This window comes from Maniola jurtina, chromosome 7, assembly GCF_905333055.1.
Source record: "Maniola jurtina chromosome 7, ilManJurt1.1, whole genome shotgun sequence".
NCBI classification, from domain to species: domain Eukaryota; kingdom Metazoa; phylum Arthropoda; class Insecta; order Lepidoptera; family Nymphalidae; genus Maniola; species Maniola jurtina.
Genome location: NC_060035.1, coordinates 5,128,637 through 5,142,254, shown reverse-complemented (window position 1 = coordinate 5,142,254; position 13,618 = coordinate 5,128,637). Strand labels below are relative to the sequence as shown.

Here is a 13,618-nt window from a genome sequence, read left to right as displayed (position 1 = left end):
ATGAATAATTCTTCTCTCTCAGAGTATTGTCATCTTTATTGCTTGGCTAGTGCCCGTGCCACGGATTATCCTTCTCTCGTACTAAATTTTGCAGAGTTAGGTGCAGCGCATCTTGTGTCGGTCTGATTTATTCGGACTAACATATTAGCTGGTAAATTCCCTTCCACTTTGCCCTTTACCAACAGATTCTTGAGGTTTCCGAAATACACCAAGGGTCCCCATAGGTAGGTATGTGGTCGCTAGCTTGGTGGATACTTATTTGTATCTACTATGAAATATACTGTATGTACTGTACTGTATACAATCTACTTGAAGTACTTTAGGATGGAGGCCTTGGTCAGTCTAAGGTATTTTAAGCATCTTTTTCCAGCATCACGTCTCAAATCATCAATGAGATTGCGGTATTGAGTAAAAGAAATAAGGATCCTAGCGAATTGAAAATAAATGCCAAGCTTCGCTTCGCTCGCAAACTCTACACCACAAAAGTTGTGAATTTTTCATAAAGTGCGAGGTTTGTAATTTTCTTATCAATGAATTGTCAATTCAACAATTTTGTTATGTAGGTAGGTAAATTTCCTGAGAAATAATAAATAACTAACCTATATTTTGTGAATTCATTATGTTTCGTTTATTTAAACAATAGCGTGTCTCGATAATTGCACAGCACATACATTATGTTACATTTTTATTGATATTTAGTATGCTAGCTTATGTTCGTGACTTCGTCCACGTAAAAAACACAAATTTAAAACCTACATTCTACTTGAGCTATCTGCATGCCTATTTGCCTGATCCGTCCAGTAGTTTGAGCTGTGCGATGATAGATCAGTCAGTCGGTCAGATTTTCCTTTCTAACCCCCGACCCAAAAAGAAGGGTATTATAAGTTTGACCTGTGTATCTATGTATCTGTCTGTGGCATCGTAGCTTCTTAACTAATGGACCGATTTTAATTTAGTTTTTTTTGTATGAAAGGTGGCTTGATCGAGTGTTCTTAGCTGCAATCGAAGAAAATCGGTTCAGCCGTTTGAACTGTCGGAACTTCACTTGTCGGGGGTGTTATAAATTTTTAATTTACACTTGTAATAAATTTTTATACAAGCAAAGATGTTAATCAATATAAAAATCACAAAAAAATTATATTATTATTAATTAGAAAATCTACTTAATTTTTAACAAAATTGTTAGAAGTTTTATTTTTTCGACTTCGCTAGGATCACTGCGTTAGTTATGGTCTGCAGAATTTGTGAAGATACCTTATTATATCAGAACTGGAAATACGAGGTGTTACAGCCAATACCGTACTCTTATAGACAAAACTTCTAATGTGTGGTCTGTATATAATTTGCAACAGTTAAATACGTCTAAAATAATGCAAGCGATTGTTTTTATTTAGCAAGTGTTCAAATAAACATTATTTTTTAATACAGTTGCTCAAAAAGTGGCGTATTGCAGGGACGTATAGCGTTCGGGATGTGGGCTATTACATACTCGTGCTTTTTCTTTACCTTTCCCGCACTCGTGCTTTTTCTTTCCCAACTGTCAAAATATTAAAAAGAAAAACCAACCATGAAGTTTTTACTAAAAAAAATCATAGAAGTTTTTATGATTCATGCAAATACGTATTTCTAATAAGAAGCTACTAATTTGTTTCAATATCAGATTTAATGATTTGATTGAATGAGTTTGGTTAGGTTTCATTTCATTTCATCTCATTAAATTTCATTTTCATTTCATATCAATAAAAAACTTCTACTGAAGACTTGGCTTTATGGGCATAGTTCCCTTTGCCTACCAGAATGGGTGAAGAAAAAAAAAACTCTGCTTATATTCTACGGTTGGCGCCATTTTTCAGAAATTTTCTTTGCGAGTTTAGTTGTTGGTTGAATTTGAAATGAGTAATTTCGACCCTAGTTTTTTATATCTATTAACAATAAAGTTGTTTTAAATTAAATTAAATTAAGTTAGTTGAGTTTATTGTATTTTTATTATTTTATTAAATTGCTTCATTTTTTCGCAACTGTATTAAAAATAGTCGTTCAGTACACGTGCGGAACCGTCATTGCAACTCGTTCCGACTGTCAACCCTCGCCTTCAGCTACGCCTCGGCTCGGGTAGACATTTGTCGGAACTCTTTGCAATGACAGCCTTTCCGCACTTGTAATGAAATATACTATTGTTTTTTTCATAGCCGATTCCAATGATCGATATTTTTTCTGTGAAGTAAGTCATGAATTTATGGTATTATGTATTATACCCATGTTGTTGATCTAAACGTGGGTTGGATTAATAAAATGGATATATGTAACCGTTGGGTATTATTTATTTAGCAATGAATTTATTTTTACTCCAATTTGTAGAAATCTATATCTATATCATATAATCGCGGTAGGCTGTGCGGGTGTGCGAGGCATCCCCACCCCGATTGCCATCTCGACCTGTTCCGCGTACTATAGGCAAAATAGGTTTTTGATAATAAAAAAAGAAATAATTTACTAACAAATTGTGTTATTTTAATTAAATATTTACATTTCTATGACAGGTATCCTTAACATAATTGGAAATTATTTAATAATGTGAGAGAACATGAGCTGGAGCATGCGCTACTGGGGCGGCATGGACGGTAGGAGCGGAGCGGTGGACCACAGCGTTGAAGCCGCTGTGTGCGTCGGCGGAGTACTCCACTCTGCGTACGGAACCGTCAGCTTCGAGCAGAGAGTATTCACCATGTACGACATCACCGTCGCGGCTCTCGTGCTGGGACTTGTTGTCGCCGGTGTGACCGTCAGCTACGGAGTAGGAGAAGTCGTATCTGGGGTGTGCCTATAAAATAAAACCAGTAATTAACAGATTATCACAAGAGTAATAAAAGTCTTCATTATTTCACAATTTTAAAGATTTGATTATAAATCCTTACGTTATAGGGTTCTGGCTGGTGGGCAGCGATGTAGCCATGGGCGGGAGCGGCGTGAACGATGGGAGCAGCGTGGACAATAGGGGCGGAGTGGGCGATCGCAACACGAGCAGGTGCAGCGTAGGCGAGAGAGGCACCAGCTAGACCGATAGAGCCGTAGCCTTGGTTGTGACGCACAATGTTCTGGGAAGAGAAGGCACCGTGGCCGGAGAGACGAGGAGCAGCGTAAGCCACAGGGGCGGCGGCGTAGGAGATGGGGGCGGCTACAGCAATGGATCTATGTCCTTGGTCGTGGCGTACAATGTTCTGGGAAGAGACGGCACCGTGACCGGAGAGACGAGGTGCGGCGTAGGCAATGGGAGAAGAGTAGGCTACAGGAGACGCATAGGCAACCTGAGCGATGCCGTGGGGTTGGTCATGACGCACAATGCTTTGGGAAGAAACGGCGGCAGCGTTTGAGTAGTGAGCTGTAGGTAAAAGTCCAGCGGCTGACACAGCCAGGATGGCGCTCAATGTGATGATCTGAAATTAAAAGGCATGTTTAACAAATCATTATGAGTAAGCATTTAAAGATTTACCTACACAAGTATCTTTATTTTGGACTTTTTTAGACTTATTTATTTATTGGAATTATTTAGGATGTCTATCAGAAATAATTTAAAACTGACTTACTTTAGAGAACATGTTGACAAGGTTGCTGTTCAACTGATATAAAATCTGTGTAAGGAGCCGCTTTTATAGTAAGTGTTTTTAGGCAAGGTTAACTTCATATCACTTTCTTTCATATCCTTTAATACATGATTGATAAAATAATAAGGTGGTACTTTACATTGTTAGCTTGCTTTAGGGGTTATGTAGGTCAAATTATAATTATTTATTACTTTATCTCATGATTTAGCGACTTAATATTATAGTAGTCAAGGAGAGAGTAAAGATCTCTTTTGGTAGAGAAGGGAGAAATCTATCTCAACCTTCAGACAGGATCTAGCATACCATGGTAATATGACGTTTCTCTAAAAGACAAACTTGAAAACATCTATTTTCGATTTTCTAAGTTTAAAATTTAAAATATCACGGGTTGAAATTGATAACATTCTATCTCAACTAACATAATGTGATAATGAAAATGTATTCTTTAGATTTCTTCTATGAAGTGTCGTAATTTTACCGATAGGTGAGTACGTTTGTAAAATCTGCATTTTTACATAATTTCATGTTGAGAGAAATTAATGCTTGCAAGGAAAGTCCCTATTTTGCATTGTATACGACATTCAGATGTAAAATATTATATAAATGTATAAAATGTAAATGTACGCTAATAAATAAATAAAAATAAATAAAAGTTTTTAATACATCCATTAATTTTATTTATCACTAAATCTAAATGTATAAAAGGAAAAACTGATTGAATGACCTATCAAGGCATAGCTCAAACTACTGCAGTGATCGGGCTGAAATTAGGCATGCAGATAGCTATTATGACGTAAACATCCGCTAGGAATGAATTTTTGGAAATTCGACCCCTAAGTGAAGAAAATTGGTGTTTCAAATTTGTGTAGTCCACGCGGACAAAGTCCCGGGCAAATAAGAATAAGTTAGTATTGCATAAAACTGTATTGTATAAAAATTCATAGTATTTAGACGATTGGCAAACGTCATAAATATGGCGGTCGCAGCGGTCCTTTCTTGAATTGTACGCATAATAAAATATACTACAATGCTTTTTTGGAAGGTACCCTTGAATATAGAAGGTAGCCCTAGAACCGTTGGCGTGTTTTGACTTTTGAGATATTTCTGAGAAATTGCAAAAATATCATTCTTACTAATTTTTAATCACACATACAGAAAACAATTTTTTAGGCCCAAAATTATGAACGAATACAGCGTTTTAGATATCAAGACAGGTAATTTCAAAGGAATAATTCTTCTCTCACAGAGAATTGTTATCTTTATTGCTTGGCTAGTGCCCGTGCCACGGATTATCCTTCTCTCGTACTAAATTTTGCAGAGTTAGGTGCAGCGCAGCTTGTGTTGGTCTGATTTATTCGGACTAACATATTAGCTGGTAAATTCCCTTCCACTTTGCCCTTTACCAACAGATTCTTGAGGTTTCCGAAATACACCAAGGATCCCCATAGGTAGGTATGTGATCGCTAGCTTGATGGTTACTTATGAATTGTATCTACTATGTACTATACTGTGTATATCTACTGTTCTATTGTATACAATCTACTTGAAGTACATTAGGACGGAGGCTTTGGTCAGTCTAAGGTATTTTAAGCATCTTTTTCCAGCATCACGTCTCAAATAATCAATGAGATTGCGGTATAGAGTAAAAGAAATAAGAATCTTAATATAATGAAAAATAAATGCCAAGCTTCGCTTCGCTCGCAAACTCTACACCACAAAAGTTGTGAATTTTTCATAAAGAGCGAGGTTTGTAATTTTCTTATCAATGAATTGTCAATTCAACAATTTTGTTATGTAGTTAGGTACATTTCCTGAGAAATAATAAATAACTAACCTATATTTTGTGAATTTATTATGTTTCGTTTATTTAAACAATATCGTGTCTCAATAATTGCACAGCACAAACATTATTTAATGATTATATTGATATTATGTTTGTCCATGACTTCTTCTGCACGTGGGAAACACAAATTTCAAACCTTCATTGTACTTGAGCTATCTGCATGCCTAATTGCCTGATGCGTCCAGTAGTTTGAGCTGTGCGATGATAGATCAGTCAGTCGGTCAGATATTCCTTTTTAACCCCCAACCCAAAAAGAAGGGTGTTATAGGTTTGACGTGTGTATCTGTGTATCTGTATGTGGCATCGTAGCTTCTAAACTAATGAACCGATTTTAATTTAGTTTTTTTTTTTTGTTTGAAAGGTGGCTTGATCGAGTGTGTTCTTAGCTACAATTGAAGAAAATCGGTTCAGCCGTTTGAAAGTTATCAGCTCTTTTCTAGTAGTACGTATCTTCACTTGTCGGGGGTGTTATAAATTTTTAATTTACACTTGTAATAGATTTTTATACAAGCAAAGATGTTAATCAATGTAATAATCACAAAAAATTGATATTATTATTAATTATAAAATGTACTTAATTTTTAACAAAATTGTTAAAAGTTTTATTTTTTCGACTTGGCTAGGACCACTGCGTTAGTTACGGTCTGCAGAATTTGTGAAGATACATTATTATATCAGAACTGGAAATACGAGGTGTTACAGCCAATACCGTACTCTTATAGACAAAACTTCTAATGTGTGGTCTATATATAATTGCAACAGTTAAATACGTCTAAAATAATGCAAGCGATTGTTTTTATTTAGCAAGTGTTCAAATAAACATTATTTTGTTTTTTTTCATAGCCGATTCCAATGATCGATATTTTTTCTGTGAAGTAAGTCATGAATTTATGGTATTATGTATTATACCCATGTTGTTGATCCAAACGTGGGTTGGATTAATAAAATGGATATATGTAACCGTTGGGTATTATTTATTTAGCAATGAATTTATTTTTACTCCAATTTGTAGAAATCTATATCTATATCATATAATCGCGGACGGCTGTGCGGGTGTACGGGGCATCCCCACCCCGATTGCCATCTTGACCTGTTCCGCGTACTATAGGCAAAATAGGTTTTGATAATAAAAAAAGAAATAATTTACTAACAAATTGTGTTATTTTAATTAAATATTTACATTTCTATGACAGGTATCCTTAACATAATTGGAAATTATTTAATAATGTGAGAGAACATGAGCTGGAGCATGCGCTACCGGGGCGGCATGGACGGTAGGAGCGGAGCGGTGGACCACAGCGTTGAAGCCGCTGTGTGCGTCGGCGGAGTACTCCACTCTGCGTACGGAACCGTCAGCTTCGAGCAGAGAGTATTCACCATGTACGACATCACCGTCGCGGCTCTCGTGCTGGGACTAGTTGTCGCCGGTGTGACCGTCAGCTACGGAGTAGGAGAAGTCGTATCTGGGGTGTGCCTATAAAATAAAACCAGTGATTAACAGATTATCACAAGAGTAATAAAAGTCTTCATTATTTCACAATTTTAAAGATTTGATTATAAATTCTTACATTATAGGGTTCTGGCTGGTGGGCAGCGATGTAGCCATGGGCGGGAGCGGCGTGAACGATGGGAGCAGCGTGGACAATAGGGGCGGAGTGGGCGATCGCAACACGAGCAGGTGCAGCGTAGGCGAGAGAGGCACCAGCTAGACCGATAGAGCCGTAGCCTTGGTTGTGACGCACAATGTTTTGGGAGGAGACGGCACCGTGGCCGGAGAGACGAGGAGCAGCGTAGGCCACAGGGGCGGCGGCGTAGGAGATGGGGGCTGCTACAGCAATGGATCTATGTCCTTGGTCGTGGCGCACAATGTTTTGTGAAGAGACGGCACCGTGGCCGGAGAGACGAGGAGCAGCGTAGGCGACAGGGGCGGCGTAGGAGATGGGGGTGGCGGCGTAGGAGATGGGAGCGGCTACGGCGATGGATCTATGTCCTTGATCGTGGCGTACGATGTTTTGTGAAGAAACAGCGGCATGACCGGAGATGTGGGCAGGGGCATAGGCAGAGTAACCCAATGAAGCCGTGTTGTAGGCGATAGGTGCTGCAGCAATGCCATGGCTCTGGTCGTGACGCACGATGCTTTGGGAGGATACGGCAGCGGCTGATGAGTAGTGCGCTGCGGGCACGAGACCAGCGGATGAGACCGCTAACACAGCGCTCAAAGCGATGATCTGTAAATAAACAAACGCATTTGATAAAAGTCTAATTGAATAAAAGTATTTTGAATTTTGAATTTTGTTATGTAGCTAGTGACTAAAATGAATATGTATGCATATTTAAGCACACTTACTTTGGAGTACATATTGGGAAAGTAGTATTTCAACTGATGCAAAATAATTGCAAAGTGCCGTTTTTATAGTAGCTGGTGTTGTTTTTGGGCAAGGTCATAAGCTCAAAAAAGTAAACTATTCGCATTCCATAACAAGTTTAGTAAGCCCTTACAGGTTTTCATAGTTTTGAAATTTTCATGACTGTCATAATTTACGAAGTTAAATCTTCTCTGGTAATTCATAGCTATGACATAGACATGAAATGAAATGAGTTGTGAAAATTCAACTACTAAATGAGTAAAATAGGGGGTTGAAATTTTTGCATTCCATGCAAACGAAGTTGCAGGCATAAGCTAGTCGTAATTATACATGTAATTCTTCATATAAGAAGACTTGTACTAACTGACTCACTAATCAACACCCAGTGCACACCCTTGGCGCTAGTAAGATGAAATGCGCAGACATGTACTTTATATTGTAGGTATAACAGAAAAAGGGGAGGATTTACAAAATTCTTACGAGATAGGAAATAAAGAGGATTCATATTTTTAACTGACTTCGAAAAAAGAAGGAGGTTCTCAATTCGTCGGAATCTTTTTTTTCTGCGAAAGAAAACCGCAGGTGGTCGCTAGATTTCTATATGCGTTGGTGTGTGTTGACCAATCCTAAAGTATGGAATAATCCATACTAATATTATAAATGCGAAAGTGTGTCTGTCTGTATGTCTGTCTGTCTGTCTGTCTGTCTGTCTGTTACCTTTTCACGGCCCAACAGTGTAACCGATTCTGATGAAATTTGGTACAGGAGTAGCTTATATCCCGGGGACGGACATAGGCTACTTTTTATCCCGGAAAATCAAAGAGTTCCCGCGGGATTCCTAAAGACCCATCCACTTAACCAATTTGTATGAAATTTGGTACCGACGTAGCTTGCGTCCCTGTAATCGAAGTAGACAACTTTTTATCCCGGAAAATCAAACAATTCCCACGGGATTTATAAAAATCTAAATCCACGCGAAGTCGCGGGCATCCTCTAGTAGATCATATTGGCATAAAATTGGTCAAGTGCGAGTCGGACCTCACTCTTTTAGGGTGCCGTACATAATTATGATGTACCTTTGCAATTTTTCTTTCCCGAGCTAGACCATCGCAATAAACCGTGAAACAAAAACCCAAAAGATTACAAACAAAGCTTCCAAACAATTCATTGTTTAAATACAGTTTAATTATGGTACATATATACCGAAATTTCATATACCTAACTAATTTAGTATTTAAGAGGGCTCTCTCCGTCACTCGTTTCATACAATCGTAGTTCCAATTTCATTTGAATATTAAGCAACCAAAGTCCATGAAATTTTGCAGACATATTCTAAAAACTAATATCTATGTCTGTGGTTTTCCAGATTTCTGTTAAAATATTCGCTTTCAAAGTTACGCGGTCTTAAAAATTCACATACAAATCTTTGAGCCCTTGTAATTTTAAAAATACATATTTTTAGAAAAATCTAAAACACCACAGACACAGATATTAGTTTCTAGAATATATCTGCAAAATTTCATGGACTTTGGTTGCTTAATATTCAAATGAATTTGGAACTACGTTTGTATGAAACGAGTGACGGAGAGAGCCCTGTTAAGATAGTCCCCGTCACAGAAATGGTCATAGAACTCTTAGACTTGTCAACTTTGACAGCCCGTCATTTCCTTATTTTTTAAGATATAAAAATATACATATAATATAATATATTCGTACTCTACTCAATGAGTTCTAAATAATGATGCCCCACATGCTAGGGTAAGATTTTTTTTTCCGACTCCTTTTTGTATGGGAGCTCCCCTGAAAAATGATTTGATTAAAAAAACACTTATTCAAATTGGGTACCATTGTACACTTTTTGAGTGTTAGTTGTTGAATTTGTAAGATGTAATGGTGATTAATTAACTACTTAAACTTAAAACTAAAGTAACTAAACTAACTAGTTTTGAAATTAGACTTGTTTATTATAATACATATTTGTATGTAAATTTATGAGGCCGTTTAGCTACGAAACTGAATATTTTAACGGAAATCCGGAAAACCACAGATATAGATATTACTCCCTTGACTATATTATCTACAAAATTTCATTAAGTTTGATTGGTTGTTATTCGAATGAGAGCTAAACTACGTTTGTCTAGAGTGTACACGAATAAACCATCTTAAACCAATGACCGATGACATTTCCTTCGAAGATTTCTAAGAGATTGCAAATACTTACTTTTTGATCATTCACGCTAAGCATAAAGAAAACCTCTAGTCTTTTTCTAGGCCTAAAAATCATCGATCTGATACCTACTAGTTCTTTATCATGATAGGTACTTAAAACGTTTTAGTCAATCTTTTTCTTTGACCTACCTATTTTTACTTACTTTACGATGAGGCATTGGTTTTAAAGTGAGTTTTAGGTATTTCAAGCATCTTTTCCTAGCTTTACATCACATATGAAGATGTCCATATCAGAAATGCAAGTGTGATAGACAGACAGTAAACTTCTACAATTCTACATTTGTGTCCACCATATAGATAGGTGCACTACAGAATACTTCTTCCAGGTGCAGGAGGATCAACCTTCTTCACGATTCTTCACCCTTCACGATCTTTGTTACGTAACATAGTGCAATTCATCAGATCTTACAGCGCTGCGGCCTAAAATTTAATAAAATGACTCTCACTCTATCGCGTAGTTTTATTTTTTATCCCACTCCCAGAGACAAGAGTTATGCGAATGACACCGAAGGGGTGTGCCACTGCAGTATGATGGCCGTACACTTAGTCTATAAATATTTTGTTTTTCGCTATTAACAGTATTTTTTTGTTCAATACAATTTTCATTTATCCAAACTTACAAATCCAAAATTACAAATGCAATGCATAATCATATTTCGTTGGATACTTGTAATTTTTGATGCACAAAAAACTCAAATCAAGCTCTTCCTTGCTTCAAGTCAGAGTTTTAGTTAAATATTGTTATTTACTTCAATAGGTATGAAGGAATCATTATCTAGGCAAAATAGGTTTTATAAAGAAAAGAAATAACTTAGTATCGAATTGTGTGTTATTTTAATTAAATATTTACATTTCTATGCAGGTATCCTTAACATAATCGGCTATTTAATAATGTGAGAGAACATGAGCTGGAGCATGCGCTACCGGGGCGGCATGGACGGTAGGAGCGGAGCGGTGGACCACAGCGTTGAAGCCGCTGTGTGCGTCGGCGGAGTACTCCACTCTGCGTACGGAACCGTCAGCCTCGACCAGAGAGTATTCACCATGTACGACATCACCGTCGCGGCTCTCGTGCTGGGACTTGTTGTCGCCGGTGTGACCGTCAGCTACGGAGTAGGAGAAGTCGTATCTGGGGTGTGCCTATAAAATAAAACAAGTAATTACAGATTATCACAAGAGTAATAAAAGTCTTCATTAGTTCACAATTTTAAAGATTTGATTATGAATTCTTACGTTATAGGGTTCTGGCTGGTGGGCAGCGATGTAGCCATGGGCGGGAGCGGCGTGAACGATGGGAGCAGCGTGGACAATAGGGGCGGAGTGGGCGATCGCAACACGAGCAGGTGCAGCGTAGGCGAGAGAGGCACCAGCTAGACCGATAGAGCCGTAGCCTTGGTTGTGACGCACAATGTTCTGGGAAGAGACGGCACCGTGGCCGGAGAGACGAGGAGCAGCGTAGGCCACAGGGGCGGCGGCGTAGGAGATGGGGGCGGCTACGGCAATGGATCTATGTCCTTGGTCGTGACGCACAATGTTTTGGGAGGAGACGGCACCGTGGCCGGAGAGACGAGGAGCAGCGTAGGCCACAGGGGCGGCGTAGGAGATGGGGGTGGCGGCGTAGGAGATGGGGCCGGCTACGGCGATGGATCTATGTCCTTGATCGTGGCGTACGATGTTTTGTGAAGAAACAGCGGCATGACCGGAGATGTGGGCAGGGGCGTAGGCAGAGTAACCCAATGAAGCCGTGTTGTAGGCGATAGGTGCTGCAGCAATGCCATGGCTCTGGTCGTGACGCACGATGCTTTGGGAGGATACGGCAGCGGCTGATGAGTAGTGCGCTGCGGGCACGAGACCAGCGGATGAGACCGCCAATACAGCGCTCAAAGCGATGATCTGAAAATAAATAAGCCTCTTTGAATGTTTGTTATGATACCTCGATAATAATAATAACTCTTAACTAATAAACTTAAGTTCAATGGCACCTATGAGTAGGTACCTTTTGAAATATTTGAAAGCTAGTTGGTATGTAATGTTATGTGACTAAAATACATTATGTATGAATATTTTAAGCTCACTTACTTTGGAGTACATATTGGGAAAGTAGTCTTTCAACTGATGCAAAATAATTGCAAAGTGCCGCTTTTATAGTAGCAGGTGATTTTTATTGGGCAAGGTCAAAAGCTCAAGATAGCAAATTATTTGAATTCCTTAACGAATTTAGTAAGCCCTTACAGGTTTTTATAGTTTTGAAATAATAATAAGTATATGTCTTAATCAATGCTTTTATCTGCAATAGTTTATACTATGTACGTTCTACGTTATTTACTTAAATATCTACATCCCTGCGAAAAAATGGATGTAGATGTACTTTTACAATGTCCTAAATATTTCACTTGAAAGCAGTAGAAAAATAGGTGAAAACGAAATATTGATATTATAATTATGCGGAATATTCTTGGCATTATTTCACGCGGGCATCACTCGTATAGTAAATAGGGTCACCTAATAAGCTTTATTGTAATATTGTAAATACTTTGTCGGAGAAAAAAATATTTAAAACTTTATTTCAATAAAGAAAGATCCACATTATTTTGGGCTTTTAAATAAATAATATTTATATATATCTTATGGAATAAGCACGTAGATAATTAATAATAGCCAAGTAACTAATCGTACCTTTTAAATGTTTTGAAATGTTTACAGATTTTTTTATTATATCATCGGCTCTAAGCATAAATCACCAACCAATTTATTAAGCTTCTTGCATAAAATATTACATTGACTGATGTTATTGCTATTTTATCATAGAAGTAAAAATAATTTTTTCGATAAAGAAAATCCCTTTACGAAAAACACATAGGTACATAGGTACACAGTCATAAGCCTGTGTGTACCTACATATTTTGAAAATCAATTTTACCTGTAGGTAAAATTTATTTTTGTAGTTAGCTTAACTAACGCAGGTCTGTAACTTTATACTTAGTTTTGTTTGAAGTTTACTTTATTTATATTTCTGGGATGCATTTTTTACATTGTCCAGTCAACCTTGCGGTATAGTGTCATATTTACTTTCCAAGTACTTTCGTAGGAAGCGGTCAACGTGTTCAAAGTGAGTTAATTAAGAATGGGTCCAGTGCACTTTTTTTACTTGAAAAAACAGAATTTAATAAACTTTAAGAAGCTTCTCAAGTGACACAGTGGCAGGTGGTAGTATATTTTTTACCAACTTAGGTTTGGATAGATTTATTGATTTATTGATTTACTGTATGCTTATAACAGTCTACTAGATATAAAGTTAACTTTAATCTTATTCATATTTAAACGCAATTTGTTTGTTTGTAAGTATGTAGGGGTCAATCTCCATTAATTTATGTTCCTATACTTACTGAAAATTCTTTTACTATATCAGCCCGAGTGCTATATTATCTATACTAATATGTATTATAAATGTGAATGTGTGTCTGTCTGTCTGCTACGTTTTCACGGCCCAACCGCTGAACCAATTTTAATGTTTGGTACAGACTTGGGATACATTCCGCGGAAGGACATAGGCTTCTTTTTATCCCTGAAAATCATAG

General features: G+C 37.6%; 1 protein-coding gene and 1 pseudogene across 1 annotated transcript; both read right to left on the bottom strand.

The window, feature by feature from the left end:
- Positions 1-2,566: 2,566 nt before the first annotated feature.
- Positions 2,567-3,609, bottom strand: LOC123867045 (larval cuticle protein A1A-like). The gene is made up of 3 exons (XM_045908883.1): positions 3,585-3,609; positions 2,916-3,434; positions 2,567-2,821 (listed from the first exon to the last, which is right to left on the bottom strand). The coding sequence occupies exons 1-3, from the start codon at positions 3,594-3,596 to the stop codon at positions 2,567-2,569; spliced, it is 786 nt and encodes a 261-aa protein (XP_045764839.1). The 5' UTR covers positions 3,597-3,609.
- Positions 3,610-6,664: 3,055 nt separating this feature from the next.
- Positions 6,665-12,131, bottom strand: LOC123866722 (annotated as a pseudogene).
- Between the last annotated feature and the right edge of the window lie 1,487 nt (positions 12,132-13,618).